Here is a 22,097-nt window from a genome sequence, read left to right as displayed (position 1 = left end):
ACTGAGGCCCAAGGGCCTTCTGGTGGTTCCCTCACTGCAAGAAGTGAGGTTGCAGGGAACCAGGCAGAGGGCCTTCTCGATAGTGGCACCCGCCTTGTGGAATGCCCTCCCATCAGATGTCAAGGAAATAAACAACTATCTGACTTTTAGAAGACATCTGAAGGCTGATGTAGAAGGGTAAAAATATTTTTTTTTAATTGTTGTTGGCATTGGTGATAATTTATTCTGCTGTATTAGTTCTGTGACACTTCCCCGATACATTATTGCTGTCTGGACAAGGTGTAGTGCAAAATACATGGGGGAAGGGACCCAGAACATTTGTGGTATTGTGGATTTTTTGTGGAATTTCAGCTGGGAAGTTTTCACCCACTTCTCTGACCCCACTGTGGGGCTGCCCACCAGATCTCAGGTTTAGGAAATCATTGTCAGTCTCTGCGCTCCGCTTCTCCTGTTGTGTCCCTAGTCAGGCTCAAATCTTTTTGTACACTTATTTCTTTAAGCACCAGGGGGCAGTGCAGTGTCCAGCAATATGCATTGCCTCTTTGACATGACCTGTGAACTACTTTCAGTGGGCAGAACAAGATTAGTGTTTTACAAGAGCACTCAGGCAGTAATACCTTGGGGAAAGGGGACAAAATACTTAGGGTGACACGCTATGCCTGCCTGTTCCATTCAGTGCCTCTTCCAAAGGAGTGTATAGTCTTAGCAGGTTCGCTGATTTTGCTGCTCCTTTTAGCAACCCGTTTCATTGCTTGAATTTTTGTTAAATGGCAGGATATAAATCCACAAGTAAATAATAAAGACTGCAAACCTATGCAAACTTAACTAAAAAAATAACCTCCACTAAATGCAATAAGGTGTTCTTGCTAAATGTGGTTCAGATCAAGCTGCAAAAAACAATCCGCTGGCAACTTTCCCGAAGGAAGCTGAAGGGCTGCGCTGGGAAACCTTTGTCCCGGCACATGTGGTTGGATCACAGCTCCTGGCAATCCTTCCTGCTGGTCGCTGGACTCCAACGTGTGGATGGCCACCAAGTGTGGAAGGAGAGAAATGTGGGAACTAAAGTAGCATATCAAAGTGGATGGGGTTTTTTTTTACCTGGAAAGTGCTAGGCCTCGTTTTTTTCATCTACACCAGTTCCTAGTTTCCAGGGTCAATTCAAGATGCTGGTGTTAGCCCTGAATGACCTGGGACTCCCGTCCATTCGTTTCCACATCTGAAACACTACACAACACCATGAAGAATGGTGGGCAGCCACAAGGAGCAGGTTTATTGCTTGAGTGGCACCCACTCTATGGAAAGACTTGCCAGTGGAGATCCTTTGGGCAACAAATTCTCTGAGCTGAATCTTTCTTCTGGTTTTTTAAAAATGCTGTTCCCAGAAGCTCTTTATACACAGACAAGCAAGCAAAACTGTTTCCTTCGCTTAAAATCAGTGGAAGAGGCCTTGTCCAGTGATCTACCTTTTGTGAATGAGAGCAACTGAGCTGATCAAGACTGCCTCTTCAAATGTATGGAATTCCCTATCTGGAGAGATTTGCCAAGCAACAGTGGTCTCTATAATATCACATGTAGAACTTATCTGCTGCTTTTGTGTGTTCAAAGTGTTTCATATCGATTAACTTATAATCCTTATAAGCAACCCTGTAAGGTAGGCAAGTAACACTACCTCTATATAGCAGATGAAAGGCTAAGGCTAGAGGGTCTTTCCTAAGACTACCAAGTGATTTCAGAGCAGAGGGGACTTAATACTCTGACACAGCTACAGGTCAAGACAGTCAGATTTTTAATGCATTTCCCAGCTGATAAGAGTCATTCAGTTTTTAACACGCAGGTGCCCGTATTGCTGTTTTCACGAAGTGTATCCCATGCAACCCATCACAACTGCTCTCTTCCAGCATGGTCAAGGCAGTGCTTTTTCATAGCAAGTTGGATTAAAAAGGGAGGCTCTAGACAGCACTTAAAATAGCTCTATTATCAAGCAAGTCTCCACAGCCAAGATCCTCTTATGTTTGCTCACTGAAGTCCTATTCAGCAAAGTCTCCAGCAGTGTTGAGTTTCCTATTTTATTGCTCCCTGATGAGAATAGCTGCAATAACAGCAATAAATTGCTGCTTGGGGCAAGGTGTAATCTTACAGATTCCCTTTCATTATTATTTTTTCTTAATTGCAGAATAAGAGCCATTTTGCTATAAAAGGGAAAAAGGGGGTGCTGAGGAAAGGAAACTTGTTAAGGGGCAAATTATAACTAATCCCCTAGTCACTGGAACGGAAAATATTAAAATGACTTGCAAGGAGAAATCTGTCAGTAAAAGACACTAGTCCTAAAACCGAGAAGTTTGAGTTTCTGCATTCAACAGCCTAGAACTGCAACAGCATTTTGTTTCACTAAAATGCTGCAAATGAGGTCTGAAAAACAACAGAATAAATTTAATGCAATGAATACTTTAATGCACTGAAGTGTGTGAATGAATAATGGACATTCTATTTTAAAGGCGAACTACAAAATTAGTTTACAATGAAGCTTATTCTCAGAACTGCAGCTTCAGGCTACAATCCACCAGAAGGAAGGAGAGTACTCAGCCCAGGTCTGTATCGAGCCCATGATACAGAACTGTATTTAGATCACTCATTAGTTCACATTCCAGTAGCTTAGAACCAGGAGAGATCAATTTACAGGCCAGGCAAAGCGGAAATACTTCAGTGGTCTTTCCTTAAACAGTATTTCTGCATGTTCCTGCACTTACACTAAAATCTCACCACAGACACAAAGCCGCTGTTCAGACTGGCAGCTGCCACCAAGGCCTAGAAAGGATCTCATGGGCCTGCCTGACACACTTTAGAACCAGAGCTTTGGGGAAAGCAGCTTAAAGGCTTTAGCTGAGGAAGCAGTTTACAGGCAGTAGGTCAGGGACTGGGCTCCACCGACAGACAATGTGTGACAGGCTCCCACAACAATGAGCCTTTTTAAAAACAGCACTGGTTGCCTGTTTGCTTCTAGGCCCAATTCAAGAGGCTCATATCCATATAGTTGGGGTAGCAGAGTCATGGCTTGCAGCTAACAGCCTTATTCTCCATGATGCCTTCCTGGAACTAGGGATTACCCCCCCCCCCTTGATGTCACACTGGCCTTTTTGCAAATATACTAGAAGCCCTGTTCAGATACCATGTCTCTTTCCCTACAAGCCCTCACAGATGTTAGTAATAGCAGCATTCTAGCAAGTTTGATTATCCTGAGCAGCACAGGGAATGGCAGACTGCGGGAAAAGCTTCTCCAAAATGACAGAAATCCCTCCCCACAAAGGTGCATCTAATGATTATTGTATAGCACCTGACATATGCTGAAAATGCACTTCTTCAGGACCTTCAACACCGAATACATATTTCAGGGCCTATACTACTGTTCTGATGGCAAATAGTTTTGAACAGTGGGCCTTGGGCCACATTACTGTCATAGATGCTCCCTAGTGACTTTGCTGACTCTGCTTTGTCCAAAATTAGCCTTTTACCAGCTCCCATCATCCCCAACAGACATATGCTGCTCGTCCTGAAGCTTCCTAATGGAATGTTTTATACTACAAATGTTCCACTTGTGCCTGGAGGGGACCCCTAGATCTAAGATGACAGGAAGGTGGGGCTGAATGATGCCTTACAGCAACAAAAGAGACACAGCAGGCAACTGTTCCTGCTCAAATCTGAACCTGCCTGCAGAGGTAGAAGCCCATTAACTGCTGACAAAAGAAATGAATTTGGGCCAAATAGAGCAGGACAGCAACAGCCAGGGATCTCAACCATCTTCCTGCAATGCAGAACACTGGCAAAGATCTACATGTGCTCTCCAGTCAGTTACAGAACCAGTGGGCTTGGGCAGTGAGCTGAATATTCAACCCAAATGCACCACAGAATGTTCACCCTTATTGCACCAGGTTCGCAGGAGGGAATAAGCTGTACAATGCAATAAAACTTGAATCCGAGAAAGTTTCTGGCTATCTGGAGAGTAGCATCAGTGAGCTCAATAAAGTAGCAGCTAGACAGCACACCCCACCATATGCAGGATGGTGCCATATTCAGCAAATCAACCTGCTCTAAAAATATGAATGGAATAGAAACATTTCAAACACTCAAAATAGGCCAGCGAAGTGGGTGGTATCTGAGAAGTTGGTTAGTACCTGCAACATCAAGTGGTCTGTTCATACACCCTTTTTTCTTCTCACCTTCATTACTTTCTCTGTAAGTGGTACCTCGGGTTACATACACTTCAGGTTACGACTCCGCTAACCCAGAAATAGTACCTCGAGTTAAGAACTTTGCTTCAGGATGAGAACAGAAATCGCACAGTGGCGTTGTGGCAGCAGCAGGAAGCCCCATTAGGTGAAGTGGTGCTTCAGGTTAAGAACGGACCTCTGGAACGAATTAAGTACGTAACCAGAGGCACCACTGTAGTTTGCTGCCACAATGGTGGTGGTGCTACCGGCAGCATATGAAGCTTAGTTCCAGGTGATCTATGTCCATAACTACTTGTCCATAGTTTTTATATGTTTGCTGCTTGCACAGCTGTTTTAAGCTGCCACCTGCATAACCAATTTTGCACAAGTTGACAACAGCACAGTGCGCATTCTGCAGGTGTGGATTCAGTAAAGTATTAAAATAATCCCAACACAGGTAGCGAAGTAAATGCATTGGCATCAAGCTCCAACTCAGGCATGACTTCATAAAGAATGGTGTGCATTCAAGAAACTTCCAAAACGCAAGTAACTTCATCCTGCTCAACTTTTGTTTCCCCTCTTCTGTATACAATGCAAGTTATAGCAAGAGCCTCTTATTCCTGATTTAGTACACCTCCAACCTTGACATTCAAACCAGAGACACACAACACAGTAAGATAGAACCTAGCACTTTATTAAGAACTTTAAAATCAACTTGGAATTGAACCAGACATACGTAATAAACGCCCAGAAAAAAAATTGGAACGCAAAAGGCACTTCCTGCTTAGGACACTTGCCATGGAATGGGCAGGTAAACAAGCTGGTTTCTCTGTACAACACCAGCCAAGTCAGCCTCTCCCAAGGCCAGTTATCCTGAGCACTGCCCTCCCCTGTTTTACACAAGCCAGACCCCCTGCAGGTTGTGACCCAAGGCTTTTCTGTAGGACACCTTGGCCTATCAGGGAATGCTGGGTACTGTCAAGGAATTTATGGTGTCAAAATAAAGTTAAAAAGCTGCCATTTGAGACCAGGGCTTCTCTGTACTCACACCCTATCCCAAACACAATAAATAAGCAAGTATAAAAAAATTTCAAGTATGTAGGGTTTTCCCCCACGTCCTTTCCAAATGTACTTACACTCTGAAGGGAACTGGCTTCTCTGTAGCTACGCCAGTACTTCAGAATGCAGTTTGGACCTGGCTTTGAAAATAAACCCTGGGAGTTTTGTGCAACATGAAATTCTTGGCTCTTCTAAAGAAAAAAATTCCAGGTGCCAAAAGTATGCAGCCTACAGACCTCAGGCACAACCCTGTGACTTCTCTGCAGTACATCACAAGGCTGGCCAAGGGCCCGCTTAATAAAAGACGGTGAGGTTTGGCTAGTGCTAAAACTGTGCATAGGATTTTTTTTATAAAAAAAAAACCTTTATTACGTACATCCCCCAAGAAGATAAGAGCAGAAAATGATTAAGGTATGGTGCTGACTGATTTTAAGAGAATAATACCATGAGTTGTGGGACCAAAATTGCCTCAATTAAAAAACCACACAGGACTAGAGTTCCAAAATGGAACTTGCGGAGCATGCAGGGCCATCTGCTAAGGCGGCAATGACTCACTCACAAGAGATCGGGGGGGGGGGGGGGGGTTTCCAATCATTGCACCATCCTGCTCTAGATATCTGGACAGAGACTATGTGAAACCACGCAGTGCACATTAGGAGAGAGGCATCTTACTCATTGTTGAAAGGAAATTCTCGTTAGCCTTTGGGCAACACAAAGGATTAGACTGAAGCACTGTTTTGACTACAGCCTGTTCTTCTGTTTTACATATAGCGCCTATGCTCAACTGGCTCTACACATACGTCAAGCACACCAGGAAGAGGAGAAAGCACAGTGCAATTGCGGTCCCCGGAGGACTAATATTCATGGCAATGGACAGAATGTGCCAAATTAAGAGCAGAGGACAGGACCAGTTTAGGGAATGGGGCTCTTTCCCACAGAAAAGCCTGGAGGTTTCTCTGTAATGCACACCAACAGGTCTGGGGAAAGAAGCCCAACATATTCAGTATTTAAGCTTTTTGGGCACTTCCCATGGGAAGTTGTCCCTACCAAAGTGGCCATAGGCTGCAGTCTTCTGATAAATAGGCCTCTTCAGATCCAGATCCCTGGAATATACAAGTCCGTAACTCAATACAAGGCATTTATCAAGCAAAGCAAAAACCAGCTACACTGAAGGGGCCACTTGATGTTCAATGCTGTAGTCCCAAGACATGGACCAACGGCTACTTTGTACACAGGAAGTAGATGGGACCCATTTGCTCCCAATTCTGGGTGCCAATGCAAATACATCCCAAGGAAACTAAGCCCCTGAGCTCAACTGACATTACAGAATACTTACCCTCCATTATGAGTGGCTACATCCAACTGTAGATCACCACAAGTTTCTCCACTGGGAATGGTACTCCCTATCTGAATAATCAGCTCATATTACAACCAAACCTGCCTACTTCCAGCTTGGAGCTTTTAGAAGCAGTTAGTCAGTGTAGGCAGCAGCACCACTCAGAACACCCACGTTTGCAGAGCTAAGCACCCACAACTTCACACTTTGATTCCAGGACAGTACAACATAGCTGGCCTTGGGCGTCAGTGGATGGGCCAAAATACCCAGAAGATCTCTGGAAAATGAGCTTTAATACTCAAAAGCACATAACTGAAGTGCCCAAGAGGAGTCTGTAATAACTCACAGAAATCATCATATCCCTGCACTATCCATACTTTCCAAATCAGTGCAAGAGCCACAAGGGCTGTGCCAATTTGCAAGGGTGGATTTAATATTACTGTATCTATACACCACTTGCTGCATTAAAAGAGAACAGCTTTTCAATCCTGGGTATGTATGCCAATGGTGCAACTCCAAACTGGCTGGGGATCATGGCCAGACAGCAACAAGCTACTTTGTTATCAGCCACCTTTGCCCCAAAATGTGCTATTCTAAGATATTTCTCATTTTCTGTGCCTTCCCCTGGCATGTCACATCATAAACTCTAATTTGCCTTACTATACAGTGACAAAGAGGCACAAACTAGCACACCATTCTGCTTTAACTACTACATATTATAGAGCAAGCACTACTTTGTTTTATCTCTAGAAAAATGAACCACCCCAAAGCTCCTCTACAGCGGTGCTGGGGAACTGTCTCCACCACTCTCCAGGAGACTAGGTGTTTTGACAAGTGTCTATGGTAGGAGATTGTGCAACATCATGTACATTTAGGGCAGACTGCCAAATGGTAATGCCTTGTTTATGCCTAGTCCCATCCTTATTACCTCTTTTTTATCTGTCTGAATATTACGTGCATGCACCACCATGTTTTACCTGACAATAACCCCTGGGCGGAGGTCAAAGTTCTTCTTCACAATATCTAGCAGCTCATGCTCAGTCTTTTGGGAGGTGCCGTAATGAAAAATGGAGACTGACAGTGGGTGGGCCACTCCAATGGCATAGGAAACCTAAGAGCAAAGTTAATATAAACCAAAAGCATTAAAATGTGTGGTTTCAGCTACTTTGTAGGGTATCCCATTTCTCTTCACACACCATTATTCCAGTATTTCCCTCTCAACTTTCCTTTCAACCCACACTCCCTGGCCAGTTGTTTTTACTACTAATCCTTAAGTTGTACCTCCATAATGAATTCTGAATGCTTATTTCATCCAACTTACCTTCCCTACTGTGCTTTGAAAATACACGTAACAGCACAGCCACACATCAAGTTGGCCAATACTGCATGGCACCCAAGTAACTCTTGCCAGAACAGGAGTTGGAAATGTGGCATCCTCCAAATGCTGCTGGGATGCCCATGAGCCCCAGCAACCATGGCCTAAGTCTAGTCTAAGAAACCTGGCAAGGATTGCAATGGCCACTGCAAGGCAGCATTTCAGATTTACTGTGGCATTGATTACAGGTGCAAGAATCATGGGGATGCTAGGTGTATTAATACAAGGACTGCATTTTTCAGAAACAGCTGTTATACAGCTGAGCATTACCAGACCTGATTTACATCTGCTGCATTGCAGCTGCCTAAAAATCATGAAAGTGCCAACTGTACACACTTCCCAGCTTCTAATAAATTGTGCAACTATACTATCAAAGTAACATCTTAAACCCCAAATACTCATTTGAAGAAAACACTAATGTTGCAAATCTTGGGAAAATGCATCTCATTGCCCAGAAACAACAGACTGAACATACCTGAACAAGCACTCTCCGACAGAGACCAGACTTCACAAGGGATTTTGCAACCCAGCGAGCAGCGTAAGATGCTGAACGGTCAACTTTTGTGTAGTCTTTACCAGAGAAAGCACCACCTCCATGAGCTCCCCAGCCACCATAGGTATCAACAATGATCTTCCGGCCAGTCAAGCCAGCATCTCCCTGAAATTGGCAATTTTTTTCATTATTTATTTGCCAACCTTCCTGCAGAGTCCATCTCATCTGACTGGACACAACACCACCTGTCTATAGGACTGGAATGAGGAACCTGTAGCTCTCCAGATTGTAAACTCGCATCAGCCCCCAGCCAAGGTGGCCCATGATCAGGGGAGGAAGTTTTAGTCCAATAACATGTGGCAGTTCAGAGGCTCTCCACCCCTACTCTATAGCAAGGCAAAGCTACCAGAAGGAGAACTGTGCTGTGTTTCTAGACACTAGAACTCTAGATGGCATATGGAGCAAAGGCATTTGATTTGTCATAAAAGCATGATGCTTCTGAACTGTAACACTGTAGCTGAGATCTTCCAATAAGGTACCATCAATTGTACAGATTAGGCAAGGGACAAGAATCCAACCTTCATCATACCTGGGGGCCACCAATTACAAAACGGCCACTAGGCTGCAGGTGGTAGACAGTATCATCATCCAGGTATTTTGCAGGTACAACAGTTCTGACCACTTTCTCTTTCAGGGCATCCCTCATCTCATCCAGCCCAATTTTATCATCATGTTGAACAGAAATAACAATTGTATGGACTCTAATAGGGATGACTGCACCACGGTCTTGTCTGTACTGCACAGTCACCTAAAAGGGAATCAAGGAAAACATAATTTTTGCATTATTTCATGTCCAAGTGCTTCATACACTTTGATTGTAGTTTAAAAGGCCTTAATAGAAGATTGACTATGGTTTCCATTTTCAAGACCTTTCAATGTTAAGACAACACAAGTTAAAGACAACATTTACCTGAGTTTTAGAATCTGGTCGTAGCCAGGGCAAGGTATGGTTACGACGAAGCTCTGCCAGTTTGGCGTTCAGCTGGTGTGCAAGGAGAAGAGTCAGGGGCATGCACTCTTCCGTCTCATCCGTAGCATAGCCAAACATCAAGCCCTATTTTTGTAACCAAACCAAGATATGAATTTCAGCTTCCTAAGGTGAAGTTTTAAGAATGTACACCACAAACAAATTTTGAGTAATCCGCAGCCTCTTATAACACTGACCTGATCCCCAGCACCAATGTCTTCTTCCTTTCTGTCAAGATGAACTCCCTGAGCAATATCAGGGGACTGCTGCTCCAGGGCAACCAATACATTGCATGTCTTGTAGTCAAAACCTAGGACACATACATAATGCTTGTAAGTCCCAATCTTATTAACACTCAACATTTCTATTCAAAATTAAAACGGCCAGAAGCAATCCAATCTGCTTACCTTTTGAGGAATCATCATAGCCAATGTGCTTTATTGTTTCACGAACAATTTTCTGATAGTCAACCGCAGCTCTAGACGTGATCTCCCCAGCCAGAAGGATCATTCCTGTCTTTGCAGCAGTTTCTGCAAAATAATACAGAACCAGAACTGTCAACTCAAAGTACAGAGGAGTTGCAGCTCTTTGACCACACTCCCAATAGATTCCATTTCTTCCCATAATGATCAAGGGAACTTACCACATGCTACTTTGGCATCCGGATCTTGTTTAAGATGTGCATCAAGGACAGCATCACTAATTTGGTCACAGATCTTATCTAAAATCAGAAACAGCTTCCATTACTTTTCAGACCTCAAGGTTGCCACTATTTCACATGTTAAAAAGTATTCAGCCAACACCCATGCAGGTTTGAGCCTTTTACCACTTTTTTCCTGGTATCATCAACCAATTAAAGAACAGCTGTTTGTGTCAATATGGAACTCCCTTCCCAGGAAAGCCTGATCTGCTTGTTTTCTGGTAACAGACATGGATAGAGGACTTTATAGGAGACCTTGGTTTAGGAACAGCCACTGGTTCCTGCTGACCTGTTGCAACTGCTAGTTTTGACATTAATGACTTATACCAACAATACAACAAAAAGACCCAGCATTCACAATTAATGGTTCAGCAGAAACCGTGGGAAGTAATTAGGCACCAATGAATGAAGTGGGGAAAATTATAATTAAGCAAAACTTGCCAATGCTTGATAGCACAAGTTCAAGCTTTCCTCATTCCCTCTAGACACACAAACAAAATTATCCTCAGAATTGCACAGGTGTCCCGCAGTTCTCAAGCTAGTTTTGGTTGACTAAACCTTGCAGCTCTCTGTATTTCCTACCCACTGGTTTCCACATGGAAACTGCACTGTTTGAGATGGAATTTTAATGCTGTGCATCCAAGCACAGTTTGCACCTTCAAGGTATACATGTTACCTTTTATTCTGCTGCCCTTATATTTGCCCTTTACAAATAATGCCTCACACCCAACCATGCATCTTGGCATTAAGATTCAATCTCTCCAATACTGCATTGATGACTCAGTTTCTATAAGCAGAATGAAAGGACCTGGTTACAAAACACCCACTCAATTCTGTAAAACTTTACATAATCTAATCCTACAGTTGTACCTGAGATCCCAAATGCCTTGGTACTCGGACGTTTTGGCTTCTGAATGCAGCAAACCCGGAAGTGAGTGTTCCAGTTTGCGAACATTCTTTGGAACTCGAACATCCAAGTCAGCCAATCAGAAGCTGCACTTTGGTTTCCAAACGTTTTGGAAGTCAAACTTCCAGAACGGATTCCATTTAACTTCCAAGGTACGACTGTATTTGCCATTTTGAAATTGGAACTGCTTTCAACCAGCAAAGTCAACCCACACTGCAATGAAATTTATTATAGAGCACTCAAGTCTGGAATGCCAAAATGCTTTACAACCCCTTATGTATGCTTCAGTGATCAACACAGCCTGACACATAGTCCTTAACAGCCATTCTTCAGATGTGATCTACCATTTCATTCAATGGTCAGGATTTAGCCATCTCGTTACCTCTGAGGCCTCAACGTGCCCCAGATAAGGCTCCCCACCACCACCACCACTTCAGCTAGTGGTCTAGACACATGAAGCCTTTATTTAAGAGAAATATTTAACAGAAATTCTAAGGCATACTTCAAAAGCCATCAATTTGTTTAATGTGTATAACTGGTTACTGCCATAAGCATTGTCTGCACACAAGGCTGCAGGCTATAAATGCAGACTAGTGTCATCCTATATCTAATCCAGAGAGAACAAGATGGCAGTGAGGATAAATTACCACCAGCACAGGATTCCTAAATATGGCTAAGTCTGAGACAGAAGATACACAGCTGCACACACCACCAGTACTAAATGAACATTTTACAGTATTATAAAATAGACCTCCAGCTTGGAGTTCCACCTAAGCCAGAAACGAAGAAGCTCTAACAGCACAGATTTAGCAGTCGTGCCAAAGGTGGATGTTGCGCTTAAAGTGTTTATTCTATCAAGAGGTACTAAGTCGCCAATACAAATGCCTAATCTACATAAAGTTCAGTTGCATGACATACTCATTTGACTAGTTTCGCAGTATAAAGAACTTGAACATAGTCAGAAAGCCCAAATCAGAATATTTTACAGAAATTTAAACACATAAAAATAGTGGGCAATTTCTAAACAAGAAACTAAAATAGCTCCCTAGGGGACTGAGTTACAGAGGGAACAAAGGTCTAGCAAGTATAAAGAACAGGCACTTAGAATTGTGGATTTCAAAGTCAGAAGAACAGATGTCATTCACTGTGTCTTGGAAAACAGAATAAAAGCACCAGCGATGCTTTTCTGCCCTGTTCTCTGCATACTACTCAGGCAAAAAGAAGCCGGATATCCAGCAGTCGTCCCCCCAACTGAAAACACTACAAGGTGCTATTCTTCAATGGAGCCACATGGGTTCAATCACCACATGGCAGAAACAGGCGTTTCCTGCAGCACCTCCCCCACTTTCCTGCAGCAAAGGAAATGGCCAAAGCTGAATTCCCCTGCATCAAAGAGTCCTTGTTCCCATGCAGCCTCCTGGCAAAGGCTATCTTTAGAATAGTACAAAAAAGCACATATGCCCAGCCACCAAGATCGGGGGCAGCCTTCTCCAACTCCCGCCCTCCCTCTATGCCTGCTGCAGGCTCTGCCCAGCGATCATGGCGGAGAAGGACAATGAGAGCGCAAGTCTCCTCCTCCTCCTCCAGCGTCGTTGGGCATCCAGACCGTTTTGAGCCGACAACGAAGTCTTCCGCTCTGTGTAGTTTTGAATTGCTTTTTGACTCTGTGTCAGATACGTGATTGTGCGTACTTACATGAAAGCCCACCTGCTTCGGTATGTAAAAGGCAGGCGCTTGGTCCTTGTCTCCCCCACCCCCGTTTTTACACGCGCGCGCTGCAGTTTTGGGCTTCCGGCTTCTTTCTTCCATTTCCACACACACAAAATCCCTTTTCTCAGGGGCTGCTCCCTTCCTACCATCCACCGTCCCTCCCAAGATCGCGCCATGCGGATACCACGTGGTCGCCTGCAATGCGGGGCGCGTCCCCGAAACCGAGCGGGAGCGCGCGCTCCGAGCCCGCTTTCACCGTCTCCCTCCCATGCCGCCATCGCGCACTTTCCCTTTGTTACCCTGCCCCCCCCCGCAATCCAGGGGGGCAGCGGGGAACCTCCCGCTCCTGTCCGGGGCGGCCGAGCGGAGCCTGGAAGCGGCGCCCGAGACCCCAGCCCCCCCCCGCGCGCCCTCGTGGCGCTGCCCCCTCCCTCAGCCGCCGAAACGGGCCTCCGAGAGCCAGCCAGGCAGCCGGAGGGCGCGCGCCACAGCACGGCAGCCAATCAGCGAGAGAGCGGCCGCCCGCCCGCCCGCGCCCCCTGCTCCTCCCCAGACGGGTCTTTCGCGCCCCCCCCCGCGAGGGCGCTCACCTGGGTGCCCCTCCCCCACCGACTCTGAGGTGAAGAGGAAGGTGCCCTCATCGATCCTGCTGTCGCGGAAACCGTTCATCATCGCGCCGGAGGAGAGTCGCTGAGGAGAACGAGGCGGAAGCGTGGTCGGAGCGCGCCGCGGAAGAGCCCACAAAGCAAGCAAGCGAGCGAGCGAGCGAACGCCGGAGAAGCGCGAGTGAAGAAGCTCTGGCCCCTCGCCGGAATGGAGGAGCCGGCCCTCCGGCGCGGGCCTTTATAGCGCCTGGCCCCGCCTCCTCCGGCGAAGCCCCGCCTCCTGCTCCTCTGCCCTCTGGCGCCTCCTCCCTCTGACGAAGCTCAGGCGAAGCCCCTCTTCCCCGCATCTCCTCGGGGCGGCGCCGGCCGGCCGGCCTGCTTGGCATTTCCCCTGCGCGCGAGGGCGCGGGCTCCGAGGACGAGGCGAGGCCTGCAGCGGGAGGCGCCGGCCAGGCGGCCATGTTGGCTCCCTCCGCTCCGCCGCGCGGGCCCCTTTTGGAGGGCGGCGCAGGGCCCGGCAGGGCTGAGCTCCCGCCACCCGGGCGCCTTGTCCCGAGGCTCGTCGCTCCCAGTTTCGCTCGCCTCAGTTGGCCACTTCCTCGCCCGCCCGCAAAACGGAGGGCGCTTCCTTCCCTCCGAGCCGGCATACTGGAGAGCGCGCCCCCAGGACAAACACATTTTCAAATAAATTCGGCATTCGACCCAGACGTAGAGAGCGCTTTCGTGTTTTGAGACGTAGGCTAAAGGATGCTCGATGGGGCTCCAGAGCGAACGGGCATGGGATCGAAGGCCTCCTTTCTCCGTAAAACTGATGCCCGAAGCAGTGAGATACCTTACAGTCCTTGGAGGGCGATATTTTAGAACCGAAGTCCTTCCAATACAGCAAACCCTCCAACATTTCTCTGATGAAAATAGGGACGTCCCATTCCATAAGGATAATACTACTATTTACACTCCACACATCTTACTGGATTGCCACCCACTCTGGGCAGCTTCCAACATACATAAAAACAATAAAGCACTAAACATTTTTTTAAAAAAAACCCTTCCCTTTACAGGGTTGCCTTCAGATGACTCGGGGGTCAGATAACTCCATCCCCTCCCAACATTTCTCCAATGAAAATATGGACATTGCACAAAACTCTGAGGAGGCATATCCTGCACGGGCAGGCGGCACAGCATGGTACCACTTGGCTGGGGGGGGCTGTGGCAGCATCAGCAGCTTGCCTGCCCTGGGCACTGGCAACATATGCTATGCTGCTGTATTGACCCTTTCACACCCAGAACCCATAGAAAACATTTATTGTACTCCTGAGTTAGCCAAACCTAGCAGATGCACAAGTCACTAGATCATGTTAATGCAGCAAGTAACCAAAGAAGAAGAAAAACCCACCCAAATCATATTCTGATGCCAATTCTGAACCACAGATGATATTCCAGAAAAAAATGGCCTGGCACACCAAATTCTGAGCAAACCAACAAAACTGAAAAGTCATTTCATGCATATCAGCTTCTAAGCTAACAAAACCAACTTTACGCATCACACAGCATTAGATGGGATTGATTCAGCTATTAGCCTTCACCCCACCCCACCCCCGCAATGCAGTAGATGTTAGTTATGCAGGAAACTCTTTCAATCTCACCTTTAGATTTTTCATGTGTTGCAAATTGCTGCATATGCAATCCATAAGGTCATTTATCACACCCCAGGCTCCTTTTCATTCCCAGACAATAGCTACAGTAGCCTCAGCCCTAGCCACTTGAAGAGGCAGCTTAAAAGAGAAAAATATCTTATAAACTGTGATTATGATTATTAATTGAATTTCTATACCGCCCTCTACCCACAGGTCTCAGGGTGGTTCACAGAAAACAGCTTCCATACGATGTAACATGAGAAGCTGATTTGGGGACAATGGATCCTTTAATTCTTATATGCATTTTTAAATAGACTCTTGGGCTTGGAGGCACATTGGATTTGTTTAAAGTTTAAACTATTTGTATCCCTCTCCACAAGGGATGCGGGTGGCGCTGTGGGTTAAACGACAGAGCCTAGGACTTGCTGATCAGAAGGTCGGCGGTTCGAATCCCCGCGACGGGGTGAGCTCCCGTTGCTCAGTCCCTGCTCCTGCCAACCTAGCAGTTTGAAAGCACGTCAAAGTGCAAGTAGATAAATAGGTACCGCTCTGGCGGGAAGGTAAATGGCGTTTCTGTGCGCTGCTCTGGTTCGCCAGAAGCGGCTTAGTCCTCCTGGCCACATGACCCAGAAGCTGTACGCCGGCTCCCTCGGCCAATAAAGCGAGATGAGCGCCGCAACCCCAGTGTCGGCCACGACTGGACCTAATGGTCAGGGGTCCTTTATCTCTCTCCACAAAGCAGATGCTTCTCTCAGCAACAGTAATAAGAGAATGAGGTTAGCATTGGGCACAAAAATTTCACCACAAAACAGTGGGATTTGGGGAATTTAGATGTTGCTGCTCAAGCAAAGCAACCGGGGAATTTTGAAGGAAACAGAAGAGTTTTTTATTAGGAGAAGTTCCAGCGATAACTTTTTGAGCTTCTTTCATGGCTTTGTTTAAAAGCAAATGTTTTCCAGATGGTCTAGAAATGCAATTTTAGAGATAAAAGCTTCCAGAATTCTGTAATGGATCTTTCCAGCTGCTTGAGCTGACGGAAGAAGCTGGCTCTCTACCCACCATGAGGGAGGGTGAAACCTACCATTAGGCTGAGTGAGGAGGGGGCAGCAGTGGGAGCCATTCTGCAGCTAGAGAGGTGAATGAGTGGCAGCAAGCAAGGTGTAGCAAGCAAGTGCAGTGGAGGACGCTGCCCCATGGCCGGTTTTGAGGTGAGGTGCAGGAGGAATGCCAGTTCAGATTCTATTCACTGAATCATCGGATTGTAGAGTTGGGTGGAACTCCACCTAGTCCAACCCCTTACAATGCAGGAATCCTGCCCACAACATCCCCTGGGTGGGCTCAGACCACCCACCTTCTGGTTAACCTGGGGTTAACCACTCCAGGCAGCAAAATATATTGGACAAGGGCCTTGCTGGCGTCATGTGAAACCAGGGCTGCCTTTATTTGTCTGACAAATGTTGCCCCACAACCATCTCAACAACATTACACCCATCTTCATCAAACCTGAAGGCTTTTAGTACAGTTGAATAGGAGTGCTTCTGTCTATGTTAGCAAGTGAATGAAAAACATAAATTCAGTGGTTTAAATACAGTAGTGGTGATTTATATTATTGTTCTCCTGAGTAAGTGTGTTTGGGTAGCGTTGCATTGGAATTCAGTAAACCAATACCTGTGACAGCTAGTTTTGCCTCCACCTTCTGACACCATTGTTTTATGGGGCTGAGAGCTCCTCTGATTCTGCAGGCGAAGAAGCTGCCACAGCAGAATCGGTGACCTCATCCATGGTGGATCCCTCTGGGTCTTCTGCTGCAGGTGAGGCAGCCATTGCTTTTCTATAGATGCTGGAGGTATCTGAGGTAGTCTGAAGCAAAGATACCCAAAAGCTGCTGAAAATGTCAAATATATCTGTTCATTTATGCCAAAGGTGAGCAACTTTCTCCCCCTTATGACTACGTTTTCTTATCACTACATTGTAGTATCACCTTACCCCATGTATGCCCACCAAATCTGCACAGCTGTAAAAAGCTGATCTCTTAGTGTTGCAGTTGCAGCAGCACCTACTTTAGAAGTCCCTGCCTACTGGATCAGGCAGGTGACTTTGCTTCACTCTTTCCAGCTCCTGCTTAAAACATGTTTATTTGGCAAGCCTACTCAGACATGCAGAATGTGGACATGTGTTTTAATCTATTTTTAGCTTACCTTTGATTTGAAGTATCTTTTGAATATTTTCAAATACCTGTCTTTTATTGATCGTTTTAATGTCTAATGAGGGTTTTGTTTGTTTGTTTTTGTAAACCAACTAGAGGTTTCATTAACATTAAATTTAGCTAAATAAATATGTATATTCCTTAGAGACAATTTGTCAGGGGCCGCAAGGGCAGAGCAAAACATTTATTTCTCTCTCTCTCTGCCACCCCCTTCTCCCCCACCCCTGCTTCCTCTCTCTTCCTCCCCACCCAGAAGGCTGCTAGGAAAGGGACAAATAGCTCTTGCAACAGGTCTTGTTGAGGTCAAAGGAAGTATTATATTAGGCCAAGGGAGGCAAATGAGCCTAAGAGACACAGGTTGCCCATCTCTGATTTATTCTAAGAACTTGTGTTGCACTTCCCATTTCCATTAGATGACAGAGCTGATACAATAGACACTGGATTTATTAAGTGCTCTTCAATAAGCTACAGCAGCTAAAACCTTTCCCATGGTGCAATATATCTTTCTCAAAAGTGCTATTAGTGTGCAAGCCTTTGGGGCAGAGAGATGTTTCAAAATGAAATACGATCAGGTCAGAGGAAGTGCTGGGGACAAGACTCTATGACAGGAACAGGTGCAGCCAAATGAACTAGTTTTACACACAAGGATAAACTGTATGCTAGTGAACTACAGTGGTACCTCGGGTTACAGATGCTTCAGGTTACAGACTCTGCTAACCCAGAAATAGTACCTCAGGTTAAGAACTTTGCTTCAGGATGAGAACAGAAATCGGGCAGCGGCAGCGCGGCAGCAGCAGGAGGCCCCATTAGCTAAAGTGGTGCTTCAGGTTAAGAACAATTTCAGGTTAAGAACGGACCTCCAGAACGAATTAAGTTCTTAACCCGAGGTACCGCTGTACAGCAGTTGAGTAGAAAGCAGCATTGCAGGGTGGGGTGGGGACTCAGTGCTTACCCCCCCCCCCAATAATCTGCTTGGTCATTCTGGTGCATCTAAAGCAGAGGTCAGCAACCTTAATTGGAAGATGGGCCAGTCGGTGCTCTGTCCGTCGGAGGATGGGTTGGAGCGTGTGCACACATGTGCTCTTCCGGGTTAGAGGAGCATCTGTGTGCATGCGCACAGGCACCATCAACCTGGAAGTCGATCTCTGCGCCACACCACTCCAGTAAGAGCGAACGGGGGCGGGGCGGCAGCATGGGTCGCCATGGGCTGATTAGACAAGGCTCATGGGCCACTACCGGCCCATGGGCCTTAGGTTGCCGACCCCTGGTCTAGCAGATTCAGAACAAAATGTTTCCACGGCAATTGTTTTAAACTACTTTCTTCTGACCTCAGGCGCTTAAAAATATGTCAAAAATTTTCTACAATTTCTACTTTTAGTTAAGTATTTTTATTTATTTACTTGATTTAGTGGGGGGAGCTACCCCCCCCCCCGCTACGCCCATGATAAGGTGGCCTAGTTTGCTGAAGGTACTAAATTGTTCAGGATTGTTAAAAGAAAAAGTGATTGCAGATAGCTCCCATTTGTCCCATAATTCCTAGGCGTGGGTTGGTCTTTCGTCCTGCTGCTTTGCCTAGGAAAATCCACCATTTACCGTATTTTTCGCCCTATAGGACGCACTTTTCCCCCTCCAAAAATGAAGGGGAAATCTGGGTGTGTCCTATGGGGCGAATGCAGGCTTTCGCTGAAGCTTGGAGAGCGAGAGGGGTCGGTGCGCAGGCTTCAGGAAGACATCCGCAGCCTAGGCAGCCCTGCGGGAGTTCCCGCAGGGCTGACTAGGCTGCGGATAGCAGTCTGGTTCCCGGAGCGCCGGGCGCGCTGAAAGCTGAGCGCCCGGTGCTTTGGGAAAACATCCGCAGCCTAGGCAGCCCTGCGGGAGTTCCCTGCAGGGCTCCCCATGCTGCAGATAGCAGCCTGCCGCCCGGCGCGATGGGCGCCCTGAAGCAGAGCACCCCTCGCAGACATCGGCCAGCCCCACAAGCTCGGGGGACAGCAGGGAGGCGCAGTGCCGCCATCCCACTGTTCCTCGACCTGGTTCGGTTTCCCCGACCTGGTTTTGGGGGGGAAATAAAGGAAAAAAAATTTTCCTTTATTTCCCCCCCAAAAAACTAGGTGCGTCCTATGGGACGAAAAATACGGTACTGCTGAATCGGAACAAATGTCATTTGGATTTCTGCAGATTGAAGTTTGTTCTGATTCAGCAGTGAGTAGGTTTCCCTGGGGAAAGCAGTGGGACAAAACAAAAACCTCTCCGACCCATGCCTAGAAATCATGGGAGAAATGGAATAAATTGTGGGACGGAGGAAAGTGTGGAGGAGCCCTGAGTGAATGGGAGATAAGATGGCAAATTCAGCTGAATGTGTGAAACAAGTGCAAAGTAATGCCTGCTGAGAGGGCGGGAGTCTTCATTTTACATATGTGCTCATGGGATCTGAACTGGTGGTGACTGGCAACTGTGCAAAATCAAATCCCATGCTAGGGATCCTTATAGGAAAGAACTTAAAATAAAATTGCCAATATCATCATTCGGTTATGCAAATTTCTGGTGCAACATTTGGAATACTGCCTACAGTTCAGGACACCTCACCTCAAAAAGGATATTGTAGAGTTGAAAAGGGATCGGGAAAGAGCAGCTAAAAGCTGTGCTATTTTTCTAGAAAAAGATGTGTCAGAACTCACCATGAACGCCTCCCTTCTTCTCTTATCATAGCAATGGCACCCACCTGAGAGTTGCTGGAAATGAGTTCTAGTTCTAAAAAAAAGCCCTGGCTAAAAGTATCAAGGTGGTGGAATGACTCACTTATAAGGGAAGATTGTAGCATTGGGGGCGTTTGTGTTTGGAGAAGAGGCAAGTATGAGGATACATAAAAGAGGGGTATAGAATGATGTATGGCAAGGAGAAAGTGGACAGGGAGAGTATTTCCTTTCTCAGAATACTAGAATTTGAGGACATCTAATGAAGATGACTGCTGGAAGATTCAGGTCAAACAAAAGAAATAACTTCACAGTGCATAGCTAAGCTATGGCACTCACTTCCACAGGCCACCAACTTGGATGGCTTTAGAAGAGACACATTCATGGAGGTCAAGATTATCCGTGGCTACCAGCTGCAATAGTTATGCTTTGACTCCACAGTCTGAAGCAGTCTGCTTCTGAATGGCAGCTGCCAGAAACATCCGGCAACAAGAGAGCTCTTGTGCTCAGGTCCTGCCCGCAGCCTTCCCATCTGGTTGGCCACTGTGAGAACAGGATGCTGGACCAAATGGATCATTCCCCTGACACAGCAGGCTCTTCTTATGTCCCTGTCCTGTTGTGACTTAGGAAATAGTGCATTTTGATGTGTGTGTGTCCCCCTGCAACAAAATTTGATGCAAACCGAGAAGAACAACAACCTATCTGCATTTTAAGCTAATGATGCACACATAGACAGCCAGGACTTCAAGGGGTACAGCTTGTCATACAAGAAAGCTGTGCCAATTGAACCTTGCTCTCCTACACTACCATTTCAAAAAATAAGAAGAGTCCTGCCTTTCTCATTTGCAGCCAGTTACCCTAGCTAAGCAGCCCTGCTTTCTTGTCTGCTGTGATAGTGCCAGGCACTTGGTTGGAGCACAGATCCAATGTCCTTTTCCTTAGATAGACTCTTCAAGTGACAGAAACATCACTCCTTCATTAAACTTGCCTCTGGCAAGCACAACCCAAGGCGTGGGTTGGCTCCCTCTTTTAAATTAATGAAGACCCACTTATGACAGAGTCAGCCTGGCAGGTGACAGGAAAGGCCAACCGACCAGAGAAAGGACTGCCCATATGTTTGTTTATGAGATGTGGTGTGTGGCCTCAGGGGCATGTCAGGCTGCCCCATATGATGCAACAGAGCCTTTGCCTTGCCACACTTATTCTCTAGCTGTGAGGCAGGTCTGCCTTGGACAAGGAGCATTTGGAAGGGAGGGGTCTAGTTCCTGAAAAGGGATAGGATCCTGAGGGAGGGCCTCCTCCTTCCCTATCAGCCCAAAGTGGTCAGACCAAATGCCTCTTGGACAGTGGATTGAAGTGGGATTTATGATCCCACCATCCCAACATGATGTGTGAAGAAGCGAGCTTAAGAAAAACACATCCCTCCAAAGAATCCTGGGAACTTTAGTTTATGAAGGGTGCTGAGGATTCTAGCTCTGTGAGCAATAAACTGCAGTTCTCCAATTCTTGGCAAGGACAGTGCTTTAAATGGGTTGTGCGCATGCAGCCTTTGGTTGCTTCCATAGTCCTTTTATCCAGCACTTATCCTGATTTGTTTGCACAAAGTTTCCAAGGAGGTTACACAATGTGAACTATTTATTGAGCATCCATTTTGATTTGTTTTCAGGGAGGTTATACAATTGTTATCCCATACTTTCCAGTGCATTTCTCCATGACTTTTGTTATTGCAAAAAGTTCCAATAATGGATGGGTGGGATCAGGTGTGTTGTGCAATGATGCCCGATCAACTGTAATTATGCAACCTGAATTTGCTGATGTGATTGAATCCCACCTGAAAATGGCAGCAATCTAGAAATTCACTAGCCAGTTGAGAGCCTCTTGAACATAGTAGAATCAATACATAACACTGTGGTCTCCAGTTGACTTGTTTATTGACTTTTCTTCTGATTTGCTTGCACAAAGCTTCCATGGAGGTTAAATTATATTTGGGGTTTATTCAGAATTTATTCTGATTTGTTTACAGGGAGGTTATATGACAATGAATATTAATCTTGCATTCATCCATTTTACAAAAGCAATTCAGCCTTTTTGCTTGTGGGGTGTTTCTATGTCTTCCTGATAACATTTTGTTAATCCCACACATTTAA

The 22,097-nt window shown here is 46.1% G+C and overlaps 1 protein-coding gene and 1 long non-coding RNA gene across 2 annotated transcripts; one reads left to right on the top strand and one right to left on the bottom strand.

Annotated features, from left to right (window-relative positions):
* Window positions 1–4,878: 4,878 nt before the first annotated feature.
* LOC308482943 (S-adenosylmethionine synthase) lies at window positions 4,879–13,636 on the bottom strand. Its single transcript, XM_081016463.1, has 9 exons — window positions 13,403–13,636; window positions 10,139–10,216; window positions 9,903–10,025; window positions 9,693–9,805; window positions 9,439–9,582; window positions 9,058–9,276; window positions 8,451–8,633; window positions 7,578–7,711; window positions 4,879–6,367 (listed from the first exon to the last, which is right to left on the bottom strand). Exons 1-9 carry the CDS (start codon window positions 13,482–13,484, stop codon window positions 6,265–6,267), a joined length of 1,179 nt encoding a protein of 392 aa, XP_080872589.1. The 5' UTR covers window positions 13,485–13,636; the 3' UTR covers window positions 4,879–6,264.
* Window positions 13,637–14,623: 987 nt separating this feature from the next.
* LOC308483893 lies at window positions 14,624–20,700 on the top strand. The gene is made up of 3 exons (XR_013989830.1): window positions 14,624–15,827; window positions 16,794–16,974; window positions 19,967–20,700. It is a non-coding gene; the product is annotated as an uncharacterized lncRNA (long non-coding RNA).
* The last annotated feature ends 1,397 nt before the right edge of the window (window positions 20,701–22,097 follow it).

The sequence above is a fragment of the Podarcis pityusensis genome, assembly GCF_964106645.2.
Source record: "Podarcis pityusensis genome assembly, chromosome: 8".
Classification (NCBI taxonomy): Eukaryota; Metazoa; Chordata; class Lepidosauria; order Squamata; family Lacertidae; genus Podarcis; species Podarcis pityusensis.
Note: the sequence above shows the minus strand (reverse complement) of the source record. Positions and strands in the feature narration are given on the sequence as shown.